The sequence below is a fragment of the Clarias gariepinus genome, chromosome 14, assembly GCF_024256425.1.
Source record: "Clarias gariepinus isolate MV-2021 ecotype Netherlands chromosome 14, CGAR_prim_01v2, whole genome shotgun sequence".
In the NCBI taxonomy this organism is placed as follows: domain Eukaryota; kingdom Metazoa; phylum Chordata; class Actinopteri; order Siluriformes; family Clariidae; genus Clarias; species Clarias gariepinus.
The window spans coordinates 9,987,168-10,004,693 of NC_071113.1; the positions used below are offsets into that span (position 1 = coordinate 9,987,168).

At 45.7% G+C, this 17,526-nt stretch overlaps 1 protein-coding gene across 5 annotated transcripts in view; it reads right to left on the reverse strand.

Annotated features, from left to right (window-relative positions):
- jmjd1cb (jumonji domain containing 1Cb) overlaps nt 1-17,526 on the reverse strand; it is a 128,163-nt gene that overhangs the window by 30,166 nt on the left and 80,471 nt on the right. For 3 of the 5 annotated variants that reach the window (XM_053511938.1, XM_053511937.1, XM_053511940.1), the window contains one exon: nt 7,226-7,339. In XM_053511938.1, coding sequence (XP_053367913.1) covers nt 7,226-7,339 — 114 coding nt within the window. Of the gene's footprint in view, nt 1-7,225; nt 7,340-16,066; nt 16,190-16,754; nt 17,263-17,526 lie in introns of those variants that run through there. The other 2 variants (XM_053511939.1, XM_053511941.1) reach the window with 2 other exon arrangements.

Genomic DNA, 17,526 nt, shown 5'->3' on the forward strand with positions numbered 1-17,526 from the left:
ATTAAAACTAGTTAATCACATTTATAAACTGAGATCAACCGCGATTAATCGATTTAAAAAAATTTAATTTAAGATTGAAATTTAATCTTAAACACGTTAAAGATTAATCATCAATCAGATTATTTCAAAAACACTTTGTTTTTCTCAACCATGTCAAATGTTCATATATACAGTACATCATTTTTGCAGTTTTGAGAAAAACAAGGTATTTTTGAACAGAGCAAAAATTATTGCAACCTGATGGAAAATATTTGACATGCACAAATTAGATGTCACTTTAAATTGAAATATTTTGACTACTACAGTATTCCTGATAGCTTTGTTTAATATAAAACTAACATGGTGTTCCAACAACATCCAAAATGCTTCATGTCCGATTTCCCAGAACGTAAATGCATACCTGTAATTTATTAATGCTTTTTATTTAATAAAAAAAAAAATACTTTTTCTTGGCACAGCTGGCAGCCCAACTTCGCTGACCATGTGACCGCAAGAAGCAACATGATTGGCTGGCCATGATGGTATGTGTCGTAGTTTAAATAGTGGTTATATAGCGGGTTTTAAAGTATATATGTATAAGCTAATATACAACAATCAGACACAAAATTAACACCACCAGCAGGTGAACTGAATAAAACTGATAATCAATTCTACACCAGTAATCTGGTTACAGGATCCGAGGCTTATTTACGCACGTGGGCACCCAAGGCCAGCCCACCTGCTCCGATCCCACAGGAAAACCAATGCAACACAAACTGCTGAAAAATATCTAGCTATGGTAGAAAGGTATCAGAACACCCAGTCCACCACAGCCAGTCACACATATGCAAAGAGTTGTTGCCTCCAAATTCCCCAGATCTCAAATTGATGTGAGCATCCATGGAATGCACCGAGCAAACAAGTCTGCACCATGGAGGCCTCGTTCCAAAACCCACAGCACCCAGAGGATCTGGCGACAACGTCCCAATGCCGGACACACCCAGAGGTCTTGTGGGGCCACAGCTGCCCAATTGGCACGAAAGGAACCTACAGGATATCGGGTTCAATGTTTTGGAATTTACATTACATGTGTACCTAGAAATGGTTAAAAAGCACAATGCGTAATTATGCACAGACACAACAGGGACGAAACCAGTTCCTTCGCTTTGCACCAGGCCGTGCCATTCCATCCTGATTTTATTTTCCTATAACTGATGTGCGTTATACTCTTCCGAGTGTGCTGGGTATTCTCAGATTACTTCCATGCAATAAATGAATCTTAAGAGCACTTGCGAAAGGGAAATTCGATCCCTCGGCTCACGGGCTCTCGGAAACCGCTTCCGCAATCTATCCGAAAATATAACCCACCAATTAAACAGGAAATATCCACCAAGTTAAACATGCGTGAGTCTTCCTACACAAAGTGATCTCACACAAGAAGTCATTCATTGTTTGAACATAATCACACGCCTTGATATTCGACAAGCTCAATGGAAATTCAGAAGGAGTGGAAATCCAGACTCGGTTTTTTTGTTTAGGTCTGTGTCTGTGTGTGTGTGTGTGTGTGTGTGTGTGTGTGCGTGTGCAGTTGTCAAGGGTCAGATGGTGAGAGGGAAATCCGCCCACCACTTCCATTAATTGTTGTTGGTGATGAGAAGTGGGAGGAGGCCGCGGGAGCAGGAGCAGAGCCAGACTGTTTACACGCGCACACAGCGTGGCTGATAAAAGGACAAACACACACACTCACAGCCACCGTACAAAGCAAACACAGCCCACTGCTGGGTGGAGCTGCGTCTCTGCAAACACCAGTAGTGCAAATTTGAACAGCGCTGTCTCTCGCAGGTTGGGAAAAAAAAAAAAAAAAAAAAAAACGAGGCCGTGATTCACACTAGAAAGTGCGCACTTCTGCTTCGTAGCGAAAGCAGGACGAGGAAGTCGTAAATAAAAGAATATGGCCGGCTGTTATCGCAGGGGGTGGGGGTGTTTGGGGGAAGCTGGTCAGGTCGCGGTTGCGTCATGCACACAGGCCGCGGTTACTCGTAACCAGATGGGTGTTGATGTAACATTTCGGATAAGCATCGTGACTTCGAGTGGATGTGATCGTACGCGTCACTTCCTCTTCCTCAGCCTCTGAGAAAACACGAACGCCACGATATGTTCTGGGACAGGGACGCGGGATTTATTTTTCGAGCGTTATGCGTGTCAGTCATAGCATTTCTGTCCTGTCTCTCTCTCTCTCTCTCTCTCTCAACACACACACACAAAGAAAGAAGAAGAGAAGAAAAAAAAAAAGTCCCTTTCATGCCTCCTTTAAAATCTTGCGCTCCGTGCTTCAGTGTTTATTTCTTGCTATCTCTTTCGTTGTCTTAGAAGGGGGGCGAAGATGTCTTGTTTGGGTAAGCGATAGCGTGGGATCCCTGCGCAGATAAAAGAGTGTATTCCTTTAACAGACCGAGCCGAGAGATTCTCGGTAACGTCTAACAGACCTCTCACTTTAAATGGATGGAACTCTGTAATCCGTCTCATGCGACTTTAGTCGATACTCCCACCTCCAGATCTAACGTATATTGTGCACACTCATGCAGGCCGTGCTGTGAAGGGCACAGCAGACATCCTGTGTATGTATGTGTGTGTGTGTGTGTGTGTGTGTGTGTGTACACTCTCCTGCAGCAGCGGGCTGCCATCCATCACTTTAACAGCAGTGTGTTGCAGGATTTTCCACATGGCTTGCCGTGGAAAAGAAGCGAGAGAGAGAGAGAGAGAGAGAGAGAGAGAGGGAGAGAGAGGGAGGGAGGTGCCATGTTTTGGAAACTTGGAAAGCATTTCCAGATACTGGCCTTCCGTATCTCTCTCTCTCTCTGACCATAATAAAATAGACTGGGGTTTTTCTAACACAGTTCCCTGCAGCTCTCCGAGCCAGGTCCTGACCGCTCCGTACACCTCGACGCTTCCCCGAATAAAACAGCAGCTTCGGAAAAAGTCTAAAACATACACGCGAGCTCGGAGAAAAACCTCCACCAAAAAAACGACAACAAAGCAACGGACTGTGCGTTGTTCGATTTCAACTCCAGATCCAGGAGACCTTTTTTGGTAAACGAGGAGCAGCAGGGCTCGAGCTGAAACAGAACGGAGCCGTTAGTATTCGCCTCCATGGCGGCCCACCAAACCACACTGGGGATGACGTGGAGCCTGTTGGCGCGGCCTGTGGCCACGTGCCTGCACCATCTGGGTGCTGGGAAGGTTAAGGCTCTTTTTTACCAGTGGTCACGCTGGACTGAGTCAGGAACTGAGCACACACACACATTTTTTTTTTTTTTTTCAAAATCCCAGTACAAGTGATGGATATTAACGCACTTAAGTTAGTGCTGTTTCCAGGAACTGGCCTGGTTGGAGAAATAAACTGCTGAGTCACTGTTCTGCAGACTCTTGGGGTTGTCACACTGTCTGACGATTGAATCGATAAGCGCTTGACGTGGACATCAAGCAATGAAGCTCTAATGATGAGCTGTAATGAGATACAGCCGGCTAAGGATCCGGATCCGGGGGATCCAGGTTCGATGCCCCGCCGTCGATGTGGTGCCACGCCCCGTACTACCTGGGGAACTGCATGCTTAAAAAATGGGAAGGTTGCACCAGGAAGGGCGTCTGGAGTAAAAATCTCGGCTGGTGCGCTGTGGCGACCCCCTGACGGGAGCAGCGGGAGGAAAATTGGTTAGGAATAACTTGGGGAAACACGTTGATTACAGGACACACAATCTCCATGACGGAGAGCATTGCTCACATTTATCAGCTGTCCAGCCTTCACAGCTCCAAGTCAAGGCTAAGTTGGTTACTCCACCTAACTCGACATCTCCTTCTTTTCCCGCTATCTCTCCTATATATTTATTTTTCCACTCCTCTCTCTCTCTCTCAGCCTACCGGATCGCTCTGTTCTTTCTAATTCTGCTCTCGAACCTCCTCCTTCCTTCACATCAAGCTGCCTGATTGATGGTGCTGCTCTGGTTCCAGTTCCCGCTTTCTCATTCCTAGCTGATAGAGCAGTGCTTCGAGACATGGAACCGAGCACGTCTTAATAAGCAGGCGGGTTTACCGTCTCGGGTTCTGCCGAACGGTACAGAAGAGAAAAAAAAAACAAGGTCGGATCTGAAGAACAGCTGCACTGCGTGACCTCTTTAAGCTTTTCAGCCTGAGAGAAAAGCTATTAGTCCAAATTACTAAACCGCCTCCGACCTCGGCGGTGAACTTTGCGTGTGTCACGAGGGAGAATTAGAGCGGGGCAGAAATCGAAAATAACTTGTTTGTGCGGTGAATGAAAGAGAGAGAGAGAGAGAAAACAATGACGCTACGCTTGGATCTTGTAAATGCTGATAGAAAGTAAACAGAAGAATCGTCCCTGGGACTGTTACCATGGCAGGAGGCAGCATGGGAGAGCTGACACAATGCTTGCATCAGACAAGCGGATGAACAGGGAACGAGATAGAGAAAGAGAGATAGAGATAGAGAGAGAGAGAGAGAGAGAGAGAGAGAGAGAGAGAGTGGACTGAGAGCACTTTCACCACTTGCTTTCGCGGCAGCACTTTGCTAAAATTGTTGGCTGAGGATGACTCACAAAGAAAAATGACAAATTTCCAAAGAAACTAGGGAGAGAGAGAGAAAAAATAAAAATCAGGAATAATCTCGTCATAATAACACTAAAAGCTTCGCGGAGGCACATTACGATCGCCGCGTAAATGTCAGAGGGAAAAGAAAAAAGCCTGCATGTGCTCCATGAAGCTTTTGTTGGAGCGCCCTGACATCATGGATACTCTGCGCTCCTGTTGCTATGGCAATACTATGTATGCGGTGTGTGTGAGAAAGGCTTGGTTGCTGGGGTAATAAAGGTGTGTGTTTGTCTGTGTGTGTGTGTGTGTTTGTCTGTGTGTGTGTGTGTGTGTGTGTGTGTGTCTGTGTGTGTGTATGCGAGAAGGCAAAATTGGAACTGTTTCCAGGATAAGGTTCAACATGACAGTAAGTAGGGTTTACGTATACAGGAATAGATCTTTTGTATCTCTGTGCCGAGTAGTGTGTGCGTGTGTGTGTGTGTGTGTGTGTGTGTGTGTGTGTGTGTGTGTGTGTGCGTGTGTGAGATTTCTCCAGAGATTGTGTGTTGTTCTGTGGGCAGGTTGTGAACGTGGCATGAAGTCAGAGTGACACGAGACTCGGGGGCTCTGTGTGTGTGTGTGTGTGTGTGTGTGTGTGTGTGTGTGTGTGTATATACAGTATGCTACTTCATTAATTAGGGAGATCCTGTGCCAGAGCGATATACATCTCTTCTGTAAATGAGGTGTGTGTGCGTGTGTGTGTGTGTGTGTGTGTGTGTACAGTATATCTGGCTGTTCGATAAACCCGAGACTAGTTAGACACAGAAAGCGTGTTTTGTTGCACGCTGTGATTTCCGGTAGCAGACGACCCTGGCGGAGTGACATGCTGCAGTATGGAGGCGGTGTTGGATATAATCCTGGACTCGGCTCGTCAGGGTTTGACACGGCAACACGAGAGAGCGAGCTCACTTTTTCCTCGCTCACCACATTCGGTTCCCCTTCCCTTCTCCCCCACCTCTCCTCCTTCCTTTCTTTCTTTCTTTCTCCGGCTCTCCAGCCAGTTGGCTCCGTACACAGAGCCTACTTACTGTCATAATGTAGCCTTTATGCCGAACAGATTGCACCGGTTCAGCCCTCCCGCCAACCCCCAAGCCTTCGGTGCCGCAATGTGGAGCGAGGGCAGGAGCGCGTCACGCACCCTGCCGCAGTATATGATGACACGTCCCCCCCGCTGCAGCCCTGTAAACAAATGGCTAGGAGTTGGATGAAGGGTTTGAGAAATGTGGATCTTCCAGCTTCGGGGACGGAGTGAGAGTGAGAGAGAGAGAGAGAGAGAGAGAGAGAGAGAGAGCACTATGTTTACTTGTAGCGTCCTATGGCGTGATCACGTTCCCCGCTGGTGTGCACGCTGTGCCTCTGGATGCAGAGGCGGTATGCTTTCTCATGTTCTCTAGCTCTCTCATTACCCTGCCTGATAGTTTTTACATTACAGACTCATCCGTTGTGAGTCGGCGAGGACCCTTTCTGTGTGTGTGTGTGTGAGAGAGAGAGAGAGAGAGAAAGAGTGTGTCTGTGTGCAAGTTTTTTTTTTTCTTCTTTTTTTTTTTTAAGGCCAGGCAGTCTGACAAGAACATAGTGTTCTGCTGAGCACCGGGAGAAACTCGAATGAAAACAGGGTCTAAAATTGGCCCTGCAGGGGATGGCACATCACACATTGATTTGCTTCATTTGTTATAAAACCTTCACATGGTAGAGTCGCTGCTTACTGCTTATTTCTCCTCATTCCTTGTTCCTTCCTTTTTTCTTTTCTTTTTTTTTTGCTTTTTTCGCTTTTTAAATAGCAAGAGCTATATACGAAGTAGATTAAACGCGATGAGGTCTCGATGAAATCGTAATGACTAGCAGCGAAGCAAGGTCATAAGCTGGTTCTCAGTACACAGCTGGAGCTGGGATACCTCTGCAGTAATTACCACTATAAAAGGATTGGGGGAGAAAAAAAAAAAAAAAAAAAGAAAGACAGAAAAAACGCACACGATGCTGATGTACGAGAGATCCGCTTGCTACACCTCGGTTCGTTCGGCGTGCAGTCAGGTGTTATGGCCACTTTAGGAAGAGGGAGGGCGCCGGCTCTAATTCGCTGGCAGATGGCTTTTCATTATCCGTTCAGCGGAATGGTGCCGAGCGCGGAAAAGATAGCGGGACTAAAACGCGGCGTGCATATAAATGGAGAATACTACAGAGATTCCCTCTTCCCATCTGTCTGATGTGTTTGCTTCTGTCACTGCGCTCCGTCACTGCGTTTTTCCCCAAACATGGTGGATAATTAAGGAGTTTGCGAGAGTACAGAGCAGCGAGGAACAATAGAGCCGGAGCGCTGTCATCCGCGAGCCGACGAAGCTGGGAAGAAGGGAGGGGCAAAAAAAATAATAATATAAAAATCTGCTATATTATTCCAGAAAGAACTAATTCCTCCGCGATGAGACGGAGAGCCTATTATGGAGGACAGGCGAATGTAAATTGCGCTCCGGCGTGACTGTTCCAGGGTATGAGGTTACCTAGCATCGCTGAGTAAACACCGCGCTGATTCACCGAGGCTCCCTCGTCAACTTTTTAAACACAGCGCTGAAATATAGGCCACACGCACACACACAGACGTACACACTCACCTGATATGGTTGGCATGCTCCGTCATCGGTCAGGAAGTCCAGCTGTCTGTCAGAGAAGAATTCCACGGCGGTGATGGAGCCCAGAACACTCTTTCCTACCAGAGGCTTGAATGTCTGTGGGGAGAGAACCACACACACACACACACACACAGTGTTAGATCCTGTACATTACTTAGTGAATAGTTAAAAAAAAAAAAAAAAAGAGTGACAGTGGCAGGGTAGGCGCTTCAAAGGGAGCAAAGATAACTTTGATGTGTCGCTCTCGGAACCCACCCGCCCACTACCGCCAGCCCCGGGTTTGCCGCTGAGCAGCTCTGATGTCGCCGCGTATCAGCGTGATCGCTGCGGTGAGACTCGGTGTCACCTAACATGCGCCCGAGAGAGGAAGAGAGCGACAAAGGCAGAGATAAGCCTTTAGAATATTACTCGGAGATTGGAAGGAGATAAAGACAGACCTCTATTAAAGGCATCAATCTGTGACCTGCTCGCAGCTAAGGTGCCGGCATTAATAAGAAGAACATCCTAGCGGGATAAGGTCGAAATGAATCGGTACTTAACCGCAGTCTAAGGAAATGTTTAGACTGAGTGTGTGAGCTTGCTTAAAGCAGGTGAGAGTTTAAAGAGGGGTGTGCTACCGTAGATAGCTAATCTCCCCAGAGGTGCGTCAGTAAAAAAAAAAACTAGCGAAAGTGTGAGCCAGTCTGAAAAAGACGACGGCTCACCACGTTTTCGACTAACCAAAGAGCCCACATGCTAAGTCTGACTTAATTTGATAGTGGTTAACCTTCAAAGTCATGTCAGTAAAGTACAAAGTGAGGAAAAAAAAAAAAAAACATAGCCGCCTCCAGATTAGCAACAAACGTCTAACTAGCCGACTGTGATGACTGGTGTATACTTTCCCTCTCAAACAGAGTTGAGTTAGCATTTCGTTTGGTTTAAATTAGTCAGATGGGGATTTTTTTCTGCGCGTGTGTGTAGGTGATGACTGGTTTAGCTTAGAAAGCGGGAAGAAAAAAAAAAACAACGCTTAACTATAAATATTGGCACCCATGCAGTACTGCAGCAGTGTGGAGAATATACCCTATACGGACAAAAGTACATACTGTCCATTTGAGCAAACCTGTTAATTAGTGAATTCAAATGTTGGAAATGTTCTCGTCCAACATCAGCGCCTGACCTCTACAGAAAGAATGGGCACGGATTCCCACAGAAACGCTACAAAACCTTGTGGACGGCCTCCCTAGAAGAGTGGAAGAGCTGTTATACAGTATATCTGCAAAATATGGACCAACTCCATATTACAGTACTGCACGTGTGTTCCAATACAACGTCACGCAGGTTCGGCTAAATATTTTGGTCCATATACAGTACGTGCATATCACAGACCTGCACAGCAACAGATCCTGGGTTGTTTTTTTTCATGCAGTTTGATTGCAACCCAGCTTAAAAAGCCCGGCGTGTTCATTAGGGAGGCAGAACATACTGTAATTAGATAAAGTGTAGACATCTTTAACTTATAAAATGGTTCATTTCCCATTAAAAATGTTACATAGCAAACCTAAGCGTTACTCCAAACTCCAGCTGTTTAACGGAAATTACTGTATGTTTTGGACGCCTTCAACATTGTTTTACAGTTTAGGAAAAAAAAAAAAAAAGAAAGAAACATCACCATGGAATTAGAAGGTACGCCCAAACCCTTCACCGGTAGGGTACTTTTCCTTTAGATTCGCCCTATTATGCAAACCTTTTAGGCAATTTCCGACAATCAGATGGGTCTCCAGGTCTGCGCGTACAAGCGGAACCTTGTGAGGAGGAAAGAAAAACTTATTTTCGCAGTTTTGTATTGGCCTCGGCTTAAACAAGCCATTCAGATTTTCTCCCTAATGTGACATTATGTAAGAAGAGATCCCAGTTTGTTCAGTTCTGCTGTTCTCTGGAAGGGCGTGGTTCAGGAATACCTCATTTATATGGACACGGAAACTGCACATCTGGAGGAGAAGTGAGTTAAAGGGATGAAAAAATATATTTAAGTGGATATTCCTGCCAGAACGTTACCACATACTGGGATCTCATAACAGTTTTATTGTCTGTACTGGTTATTCTGTATACAGGGTCACGAGGACTTGAAGCCTATCCCAGGAGGGGTACACCCTGGACAGGGTGCCAATCCATCACAGGACACACACACACACAAACATACACACACAATGGGGCAATTTGGGAACGGAAATAAAATGAATCTGAATGTCTTTGGACTATGAGACGAAACCCACCAAGGATCACAGACACGAGGCGTGACTCGAGCTCTCAGCCCTGGAGGTGTGAGGCCACAGCGCTAACCACTACGCTAATCTGTGCACCACTCTGCGCTAACAGTGTAATCTTTTTTTTTATAAATAATCATCTTTGTAATCTTTATATTTAGTATAAGTCCTACCACCTGGCTCTGTAATATCCACTATAATATCAGCCTGTGTGTGTTTTTTGGCTTTAATAGTGACTCCTCAGCCTGTGATGGATCATGCCGTGTGAACAGTGCTAAAAAACAAGTCAGAGAAAGCTTGACAGGAAATCTAATTCACTTGCTGTCATGCGCGGCAGACACCTGAATCCGGGTGTTTATAAGGTCATACCCAAATGGCTACTAGGAACAGTAGAAATACAGCATGAACACGATGGTACGCTCGGTGTAGCAATACATCTCTAGTTCTATTTGAGGAAAAGACGATCCCTCGGCGTCCCCACCTAGATTCGATCTGCGATCTCTCATATAGTGTTCACACCATGACACCAAAAACAATAAGAGATTAAAGTCATGGGACGTGACCCAGTCGGCAATTCTCCGAGATCTGGAGTAACCCCACGCTCATCGCATCTCACAGGCTGGAAGAAATCCTTCACATGGATACGAATACATGACACATCTCACTGCAATACTGCGGCGGAGCGGTGTGTTAAGCCCCCAGCATATTACTCACACTCGGAGAGGCTGAGCTCGAGCTGTAATTAGAACCGTCCACTGCGGCAGTAGCGCTCTATGGAGGGTTTATTTATTTTAATTTTTTTTTTTTTTCCCGGGAAGAGGTTTCAAACAGCTTCTGCGTGCAATTTCTACTCCATTACACTTTTATAAGAGGTGTGTGTTCTGCGTAGCTGTGTTCTTGGTCGTTTAAAATCCTGTAATGACCCATGGCTGAGATTGCAGCTGTTAAGGAGGTGTAATGTGCTTGTGAAAGAGCCTGGAACAGTAGAAAATGAATACAGCTGGGACTGATGGCAGACATCCGACAGTTGTATTTAAAGAAGAAGAAAAAAAAAGATAGAGAGGACATTATGTCTCGCTTCGCCTCGTCTGTTAAACGTCTACGCGGCTTATTCCACACTCGGCTGCTGAAGATTAGAGCTGGAGTGTTATGACACTGTCGACAAAAAGAAATACTACATACACATATACAGTACAGTACATGCAGCCATTACTATACGCCGGCAACAGTGTATTCTTGCTACGTGGTGTTTGCCAGGGATGATTCGATCTCATTTTTAGCGTGTCCGAAATTAATCACCGGCCCTAAGAAAGGCACAGCGGATCGTCTAGGGGTGGATAAGAAAATGGAAACCTGATGAGCCGAAGGAATGATAAGCAGTCATTTAACCCCGCTAAAATAAGCAGCGATCGGCTAGCGTGAGGAGGAGAGGAGAGGCGCGCGGTGCTCACTTTGGCACATCTCTGACACACTGACACACTGTAATAACTCCCGCTTATTGCTTCAGCTTTAATTACACTCTGCTGCTTTCATTAGATATTTGAATTAAGTCCTGGGGGGACTATTTTGGCAAAGGTGAACGACGGCTCAGCCTCCTGGTTCGATTGTGATCACACGGGCGCTCCTGACAAAAGAACGTATTTCTGGAAAGCCGTATATATATATATCTGGCAGGCCGAGCAAAGCAGACGTGCGCTCTGAGAGCTCGGCGGCTGGGGAGCTGAAACCAGGCTACGCTAACGCTGCCTGTTTCTAGGCCAGGTAAATATAGAAAGCAGCACATCTGATCTAGGGATCTTAAGGGGGCGGAAGAAAAAAGAAAAAAAAAGTCGTCGTCGCATTTCCTCGCGGTAATGAAAACATTTACACGTAACGTAAAACCTTGTAAAAATACAGGTGCGAAAGGCATGCAGAGCACGAGGTGTCGGCTAAAAAAAAAAAACCTGAGGCATCAAACAAGAATTCTGCCTGCGTTCGTGTTTTCAGCCAAGAGGGGGGGGGTTATGTGGTTTCGCAACTTGCTGCATGTGTTTTCTGAAGTTCGCCAGCATCTGCATGACCTCTGGGTGACACGCAGTACGCTCGACTGGGTACGCCGACTGAGCCAAAATGGCAAATAGAGATAGAGATAGGGGACAGGGACACTTTCACTATTAGGTGAGAAACTGAACTACACTTCTTTACAGTCGTGCTATTTAAGGGATATGATGCAATGAACAGTGAAAAATACAAACAGAATGGAAAATGAAACACTCGGGATATGAACTGATCATAATTTAAAACATGTAAGCAATCAAGTCGGGGTTATGAAAGTGCTAGTTGTATTACGCGACACATTTGAAAACGTCTGCTGTGACAGATGTTGTTGCAATATAGAGCAGATATAATATAAGAAACAATAATAAATGGGGACAATAATAAAAGTAATAAAAAAAAACACAATAAAATCAAATGATACAACAATTATAATAATACTAATTATCATTACGTTACAGGAAAATATCCGAGACCGTGTGAATAACTTCTAATCCCCCTGAAGCTGATTAGTGTCCAGTAACCACATTCATCTGATACAAACTATTATGATTATACTGTATATTACTTGGCTCTTCTAAAGACCGTGCCATGGAGGAAAAAACCTACTGACCGTACGTAACACCACTCAATACAGCTATTATACTGTACAGTACATTGTTCTGTGTATGCATAAGCTGTTACTATAGAAACCATAATCTATAAAACACAGGCGTTATGGAAATAAAGACATCCTGCATTAATGAATACTGGGATGGCATCGTTAAAAAGGATGTGGGGAAATACGAAGAGCGTTCAAGTCAAACCGGGACTTGAAGTCATAAACCTGACTGACAGTATGGTGACGAGACCCTGTTAAGTCTGGTTCCTCTCAAGGTTCCTACTGCCATCTCGGGGAGTTTTTCCTCGTCACTGTAACCGTCGTCCTTGGGACAGGGACAGTCTTATCGTTTTGATTCATGCACATTCGCATTTCATACAAACTTAAATCATTCTTCTGATTGTATAAAGCTGCTTTGCGACAATGACAATTGTTAAAAGCGCTATACAAATAATGTTGATTGAAAAATCCATGTATAATTTGTCACCAATTATTTGTTATATGTATCTTACAGCACGGTTAAACTATTTTTTCACAGATCAATCCCTGCCACGACTGTGTAAACTGTACACACAATTATTTAAGGATTCTCCTCGCACATTACAGGAACTCGGCTGCCCCAAGGAGTTCCTGGGGGGCCAGGGTTTTAGGTAAGTGTAGCAGGGGATTATATATAGCGTTTTTATTCTCATGATTGTGTTCTTATATTCAGTCCTGGTTTGATTTGAACGCCCCTCCTAAATTTTTTTTTTTTTCAAGTATAAGAGTGCACGAAATGCCATGAAGAAAAAAAAAAAAGATTTTCTGAAAAAGCAGAGGCTTGGAGACAAAGCCTCCTCGAAAATATTGTCCTTTGCGGGCGCTGCGAGGCAGTCTGTAGCTCGGCTGTAAATATTTTATAAGGCTGGCTGCACTGGAATGTAAAGAAGAAAGGCGGCTGGAGCTCATGCATAGCTAAGTGGTTTGCAGGCCCGGGCATTTCCATCACTCTCTCAAACGTTTCAGGAGTCAGGAGGGGAAGTGGGAGGCTGCAAAGCTGATCAAGGTCACAATGCAACACAAACCCTACACACACACTTTTTTTTTTTTTTTGACACACGGGCCCTCCTGCTGTCAGGAGCGCACACAGATCCTGCACATCTTTTTCCTTATCATCCTCGCTCGTTCTTGATCTCGAAACGTTTTCATTATGTAAGGCCGCGACAACAGGATGCTGCGCGAGGGAACCGGAAGGAAACGAGGTTTCTGCTGCAGTCCAATCAAAAGGACGCTGAAAGGCGAGTTTCCCCTTCGGTGCGCGGCCATATTTAGGTCATTCCCGTACACGGAGCTCGCTGAGAGACAGGAGGCTGAACCTGGTGCTTTATCCGGGATCTGGTGGGGGGTGGGGGAGGCGGGGAGGCTGCAGCTTTTCCAGCACGTGGTTTGTTTTACAGACACTCGGGCGCTCGGCGTCCATCGGAGAGACTCTTAAGAGCCTGGACGGTGGCTCGGATGGAGTTTCAAGATGTCTGGTGTCCATATTTATCAACTGTATCGGTAACAGGACATGATGCTGTGATACACATATACATGTGTGTGTGTGTGTGTGTGTTTGGGTGTATTCAGCTGGATGTGATCCAATGAGACAGAAACACATTCCTGCTGCTTGCCGAAAAAGAAAAAAAAAGCAAGTGGAACTCTGAAAATATGTACGTGTGTGTGTGTGTGTGTGTGTGTAGCCTGGGGTAGCCTACTATGCCAAGTTCTATGTTTTATGTTCAACATAAAGGGTTCTTAGAAACATACTATGAACTTCCGTCCTTTGTGGTTACGGTTTCTTATTACGCATTTAAAAGTCTAAACACGCAATATTGTACATGAATAATAGCATAAACAGTTAAATGGCGATATGAATCACAAAAGGTTGCAGTTATTAAGGTGATATATACAGCTACGCATAGTGAGAAATCTATGCAGGGTTTGTTAGTCATTTCAAGCATTTGATTCTTTAAAAAAATAACGGTTACTTTAGTACTAAACCAATATGGACAATGTGGTCATTAGTGCTGTTGGTGATCCCATCCATCCATCCATCCATCCATCTAGGAACCTCTGAAGTCCAACTAGGGACTGTGAAGGACAACGGTGACCACTGTATTTATTGATTGATTGATTGATATGTATTTATTTTTTACGACTGTGCTAACTCTAGGACACGCTTTGGGAATGCCAATCAACCCCAGAACCTGGAGGTGCAATGTCAAAGTGCTAACCATTAGCACCTAGCGTGGCGCCCTATTAGTGATCATTACTGCTATATTACTGCTACATTTGTACAGAACATCGCCGAATCCGGCATCGTTTAACCCAAATTACTGACACGAGTGTGTACCAATCAACAGTCACGTGATCGAATGGTTACATCGGGGCGGGATGTACGCGTGTAGCCAAACCGCACGTCCAAATTCTAATGCCGATTAAAATGCCACAGACAGAGTAAAGCTTAAACGTGACATAACCCACTGAGCGGAAAAGATAATCACGGCGTTACATATTTTATCATAAATCTTCATTTTATATTCCTTTTATGGGCATTGGCGGCTTAATGCTAGGGTTCTCGTCCACCATGAGAAAGGCCTGGGTTCGATTCCCAGCCAATGCACTAAACCCCAGCCTTTTTTATTTATTTATTTATTTTTTTGATGGTGCCAGTCCCAAACCCGGATAAAAAGGGAGGGTTGCGTCCGGAAGGACATCCGGCGTTAAAAACCTGTGCCGAGTCGTTGTTCGGATCAGTTGGTCCGCTGTGGGTCGAGCCCTCAACACGAGCAGACGAAAGACCTCATTATATATTTCTTTTAATTTGATTTGTTTATCCTTGTTTCTCACCCAACACTCATGACCGTCACTATACAAACAAACAGAAAACACTCCTTACACTGTAAAGCCTTTATCAACGACCATTACACAGCTAATAAAGCGCTATTTAATATTTAACCAGGGAACAAAGGGTGGCTCTGATAACGCTCGTTTGCTTTAATATTATGTTTAGGTTGTTTGTGTATTAAGATATTACATGCATGCTGCATGACAGGTGTTTGAAACGGAGTCACGCTTTCTTTTTTTTTTTGAAATTCGGACGTGGCAGCGTGGACGTGGTCAATCCTGGTGCTTTTATTTCCTAGATCAGACTGCGGATTACTGGTGTGTGGTTACAGGTTTTAATTCGCACGATATCTATATGGAGTACAACGTGGTACTGTACATACGGGTGGGCAAGTTGTGTCGGTTCGGCTGGATTATCGCAGCGCTACAGTACAATACGGTATTGTATTACTGAAATGACTGGGATTGAATGATAGCATTGAAAATAATAAATGAAAAGGCGGGATTGATCAGGGCTGGGCAGACGCTCGTACGTTCGGTTACTTGAAAGAAAAAAAACAAACAGAGCTGTCTGAACTTTTTTTTCCCTTCTTTTTTTTCATCTAGCGTCGGTGCATCAACCTACAGTATACCTACCCACCCACCCACACACACACACACACACACTCGTACACACAAAGCCACAACGAGCACCTCCTCCCCGCAGAGCACAAACGCACTTTAATCTCTCCAACCGGCGCGAACTACAGTGACCTCGGCGGCAGAGTCAACATGAAAAGAAGAACGGCTTTGAAAGATCAGTGGCGCACTGGAGCAAATCTGAGTCCAAAGAGCGTGTGCGCGCGCACACACACACACACACACATACTATCTCTCTCTCTCCCTGTCTGTGGAGGCATAATTACAAACAGCCACACTCTGCACTGAGCTGCTCCGAGAAACTGTTTGCTAAATGGGTCAGAGTGCAGCCCCACCTCTCTTTGCTCCACACACACACACACACACACACTCTTCAGCAAGACTGGTCCTTATGAATCAGCCAGATTACATGCTTGTCTTATGTCTAGACCTTACCTTCCTGTTGGTGCATGGGAGAAAATGAGAAAAGAGAGAAATCAGAGCGACGTGACGAGATGGATCGCTTCGTTTATAAATGAGACCCACTGGTCGAGTGTATCAGCCTGACATGCCTTCCACACACACTCACACACTCGCTCAGTGATCAGGGGCTTTCCACACAGCTGCACTGGCCACACTATGAGTATATATATATATGTGTGTGTGTGTGTGTGTGTGTGTGTGTGTGTGTGGGAGGCTTGTCAGGCTGATACACACACCCCTCATTTATCCACTGCAGTGATTCAGTAAGTGCTAGGCAGGAAAAGTCCCCAGTAACTTGCCCGTACACATACTCAGGAGCACACAACATGTCTCTGTGCCTGCAGCCTGGCAGAGACCCACAACAGGAAGCCAGCTCAGGAATAAGGGCACAAGGGCCCCTGTGGGGTTTATTACAAAAAAAGCGAAAGAGAGAGAGAGAGAGAGAGAGAGAGCGTCGGCGATACAGGAACGACGCGCAGCTCGATCGTGTGGCTGTTAAACATCCGGTGACACAAGCCTGGCTTCCAAACCGTTTCCAAAACACAGCACTTTCACCAAGGCGAACACAACGGTGCCGAGAAACGCACCGCTGTGTTCGCCCGGGAAACGCTAACCCTACAAATCTGAGAGAGCAAATGAGGAAAAGCCGTTTGTTTTTTACCTCTGTGCTGTCGAGCCGGCCTTTAAACCAAGCCTCCTAATTCTGATCCCTCACATACTGTATCTGGGCCATGCGCTGGATTCAGCCGATGTCTCCGGTCGTGTGGAAGTGTGGAGGAACGAAGAAAAAAAAGAAAAGAAAAAACAATGGAGGGGAAACAATCGAGGCAGCCGGAGAAGAAGGACGGATGGACGGACGGACGGCAGGCGGGCGGGCAGGCGGCGCTCAGTCGGTCGCTGGGCACACGGCAGACATTTTAAGTCTCTGACTAGGGAGCGAGAGAGAAGACGAGTGCCGCAGAGCTCACAGAAACAGGCTAGAGGGAGGACGACTAAGAAGAAGCAAAACGAGTCACTCCCTCCCTCCCTGTCTCGCTGTTCTCTCACACACACACACACACCCTCCCTCTCTCTGTGTGTCCCAGCTCCTGCGCAGGCCAGATGATTAGTCCAGCTCTGTCATTAGCATCACCAAGTGAGTCCAAGTGAAAGCTGGATCTGGGTCAACCTCCAGAGTCCACACACACACACACACACACACAGCAACAGGAAACTCTTCAGACCAACAGGACACACGGAGGGGGGAAGAAAACAAGACCGCGATAGAACACACACCCTCTTTCTTTCTTTTTTTCCCTTCGCTTTTTCCCCCTCCCCTCCCCCGTTTCCAGTTCACTCTCTTCTTCGGTCGGTACTCGGGCAGTCCAGCCACATGCCGAACTTTTCAAGAGCTTTGATTGCGAGTAGGATTGCGAGTGCGTCTGAGTCTGAGA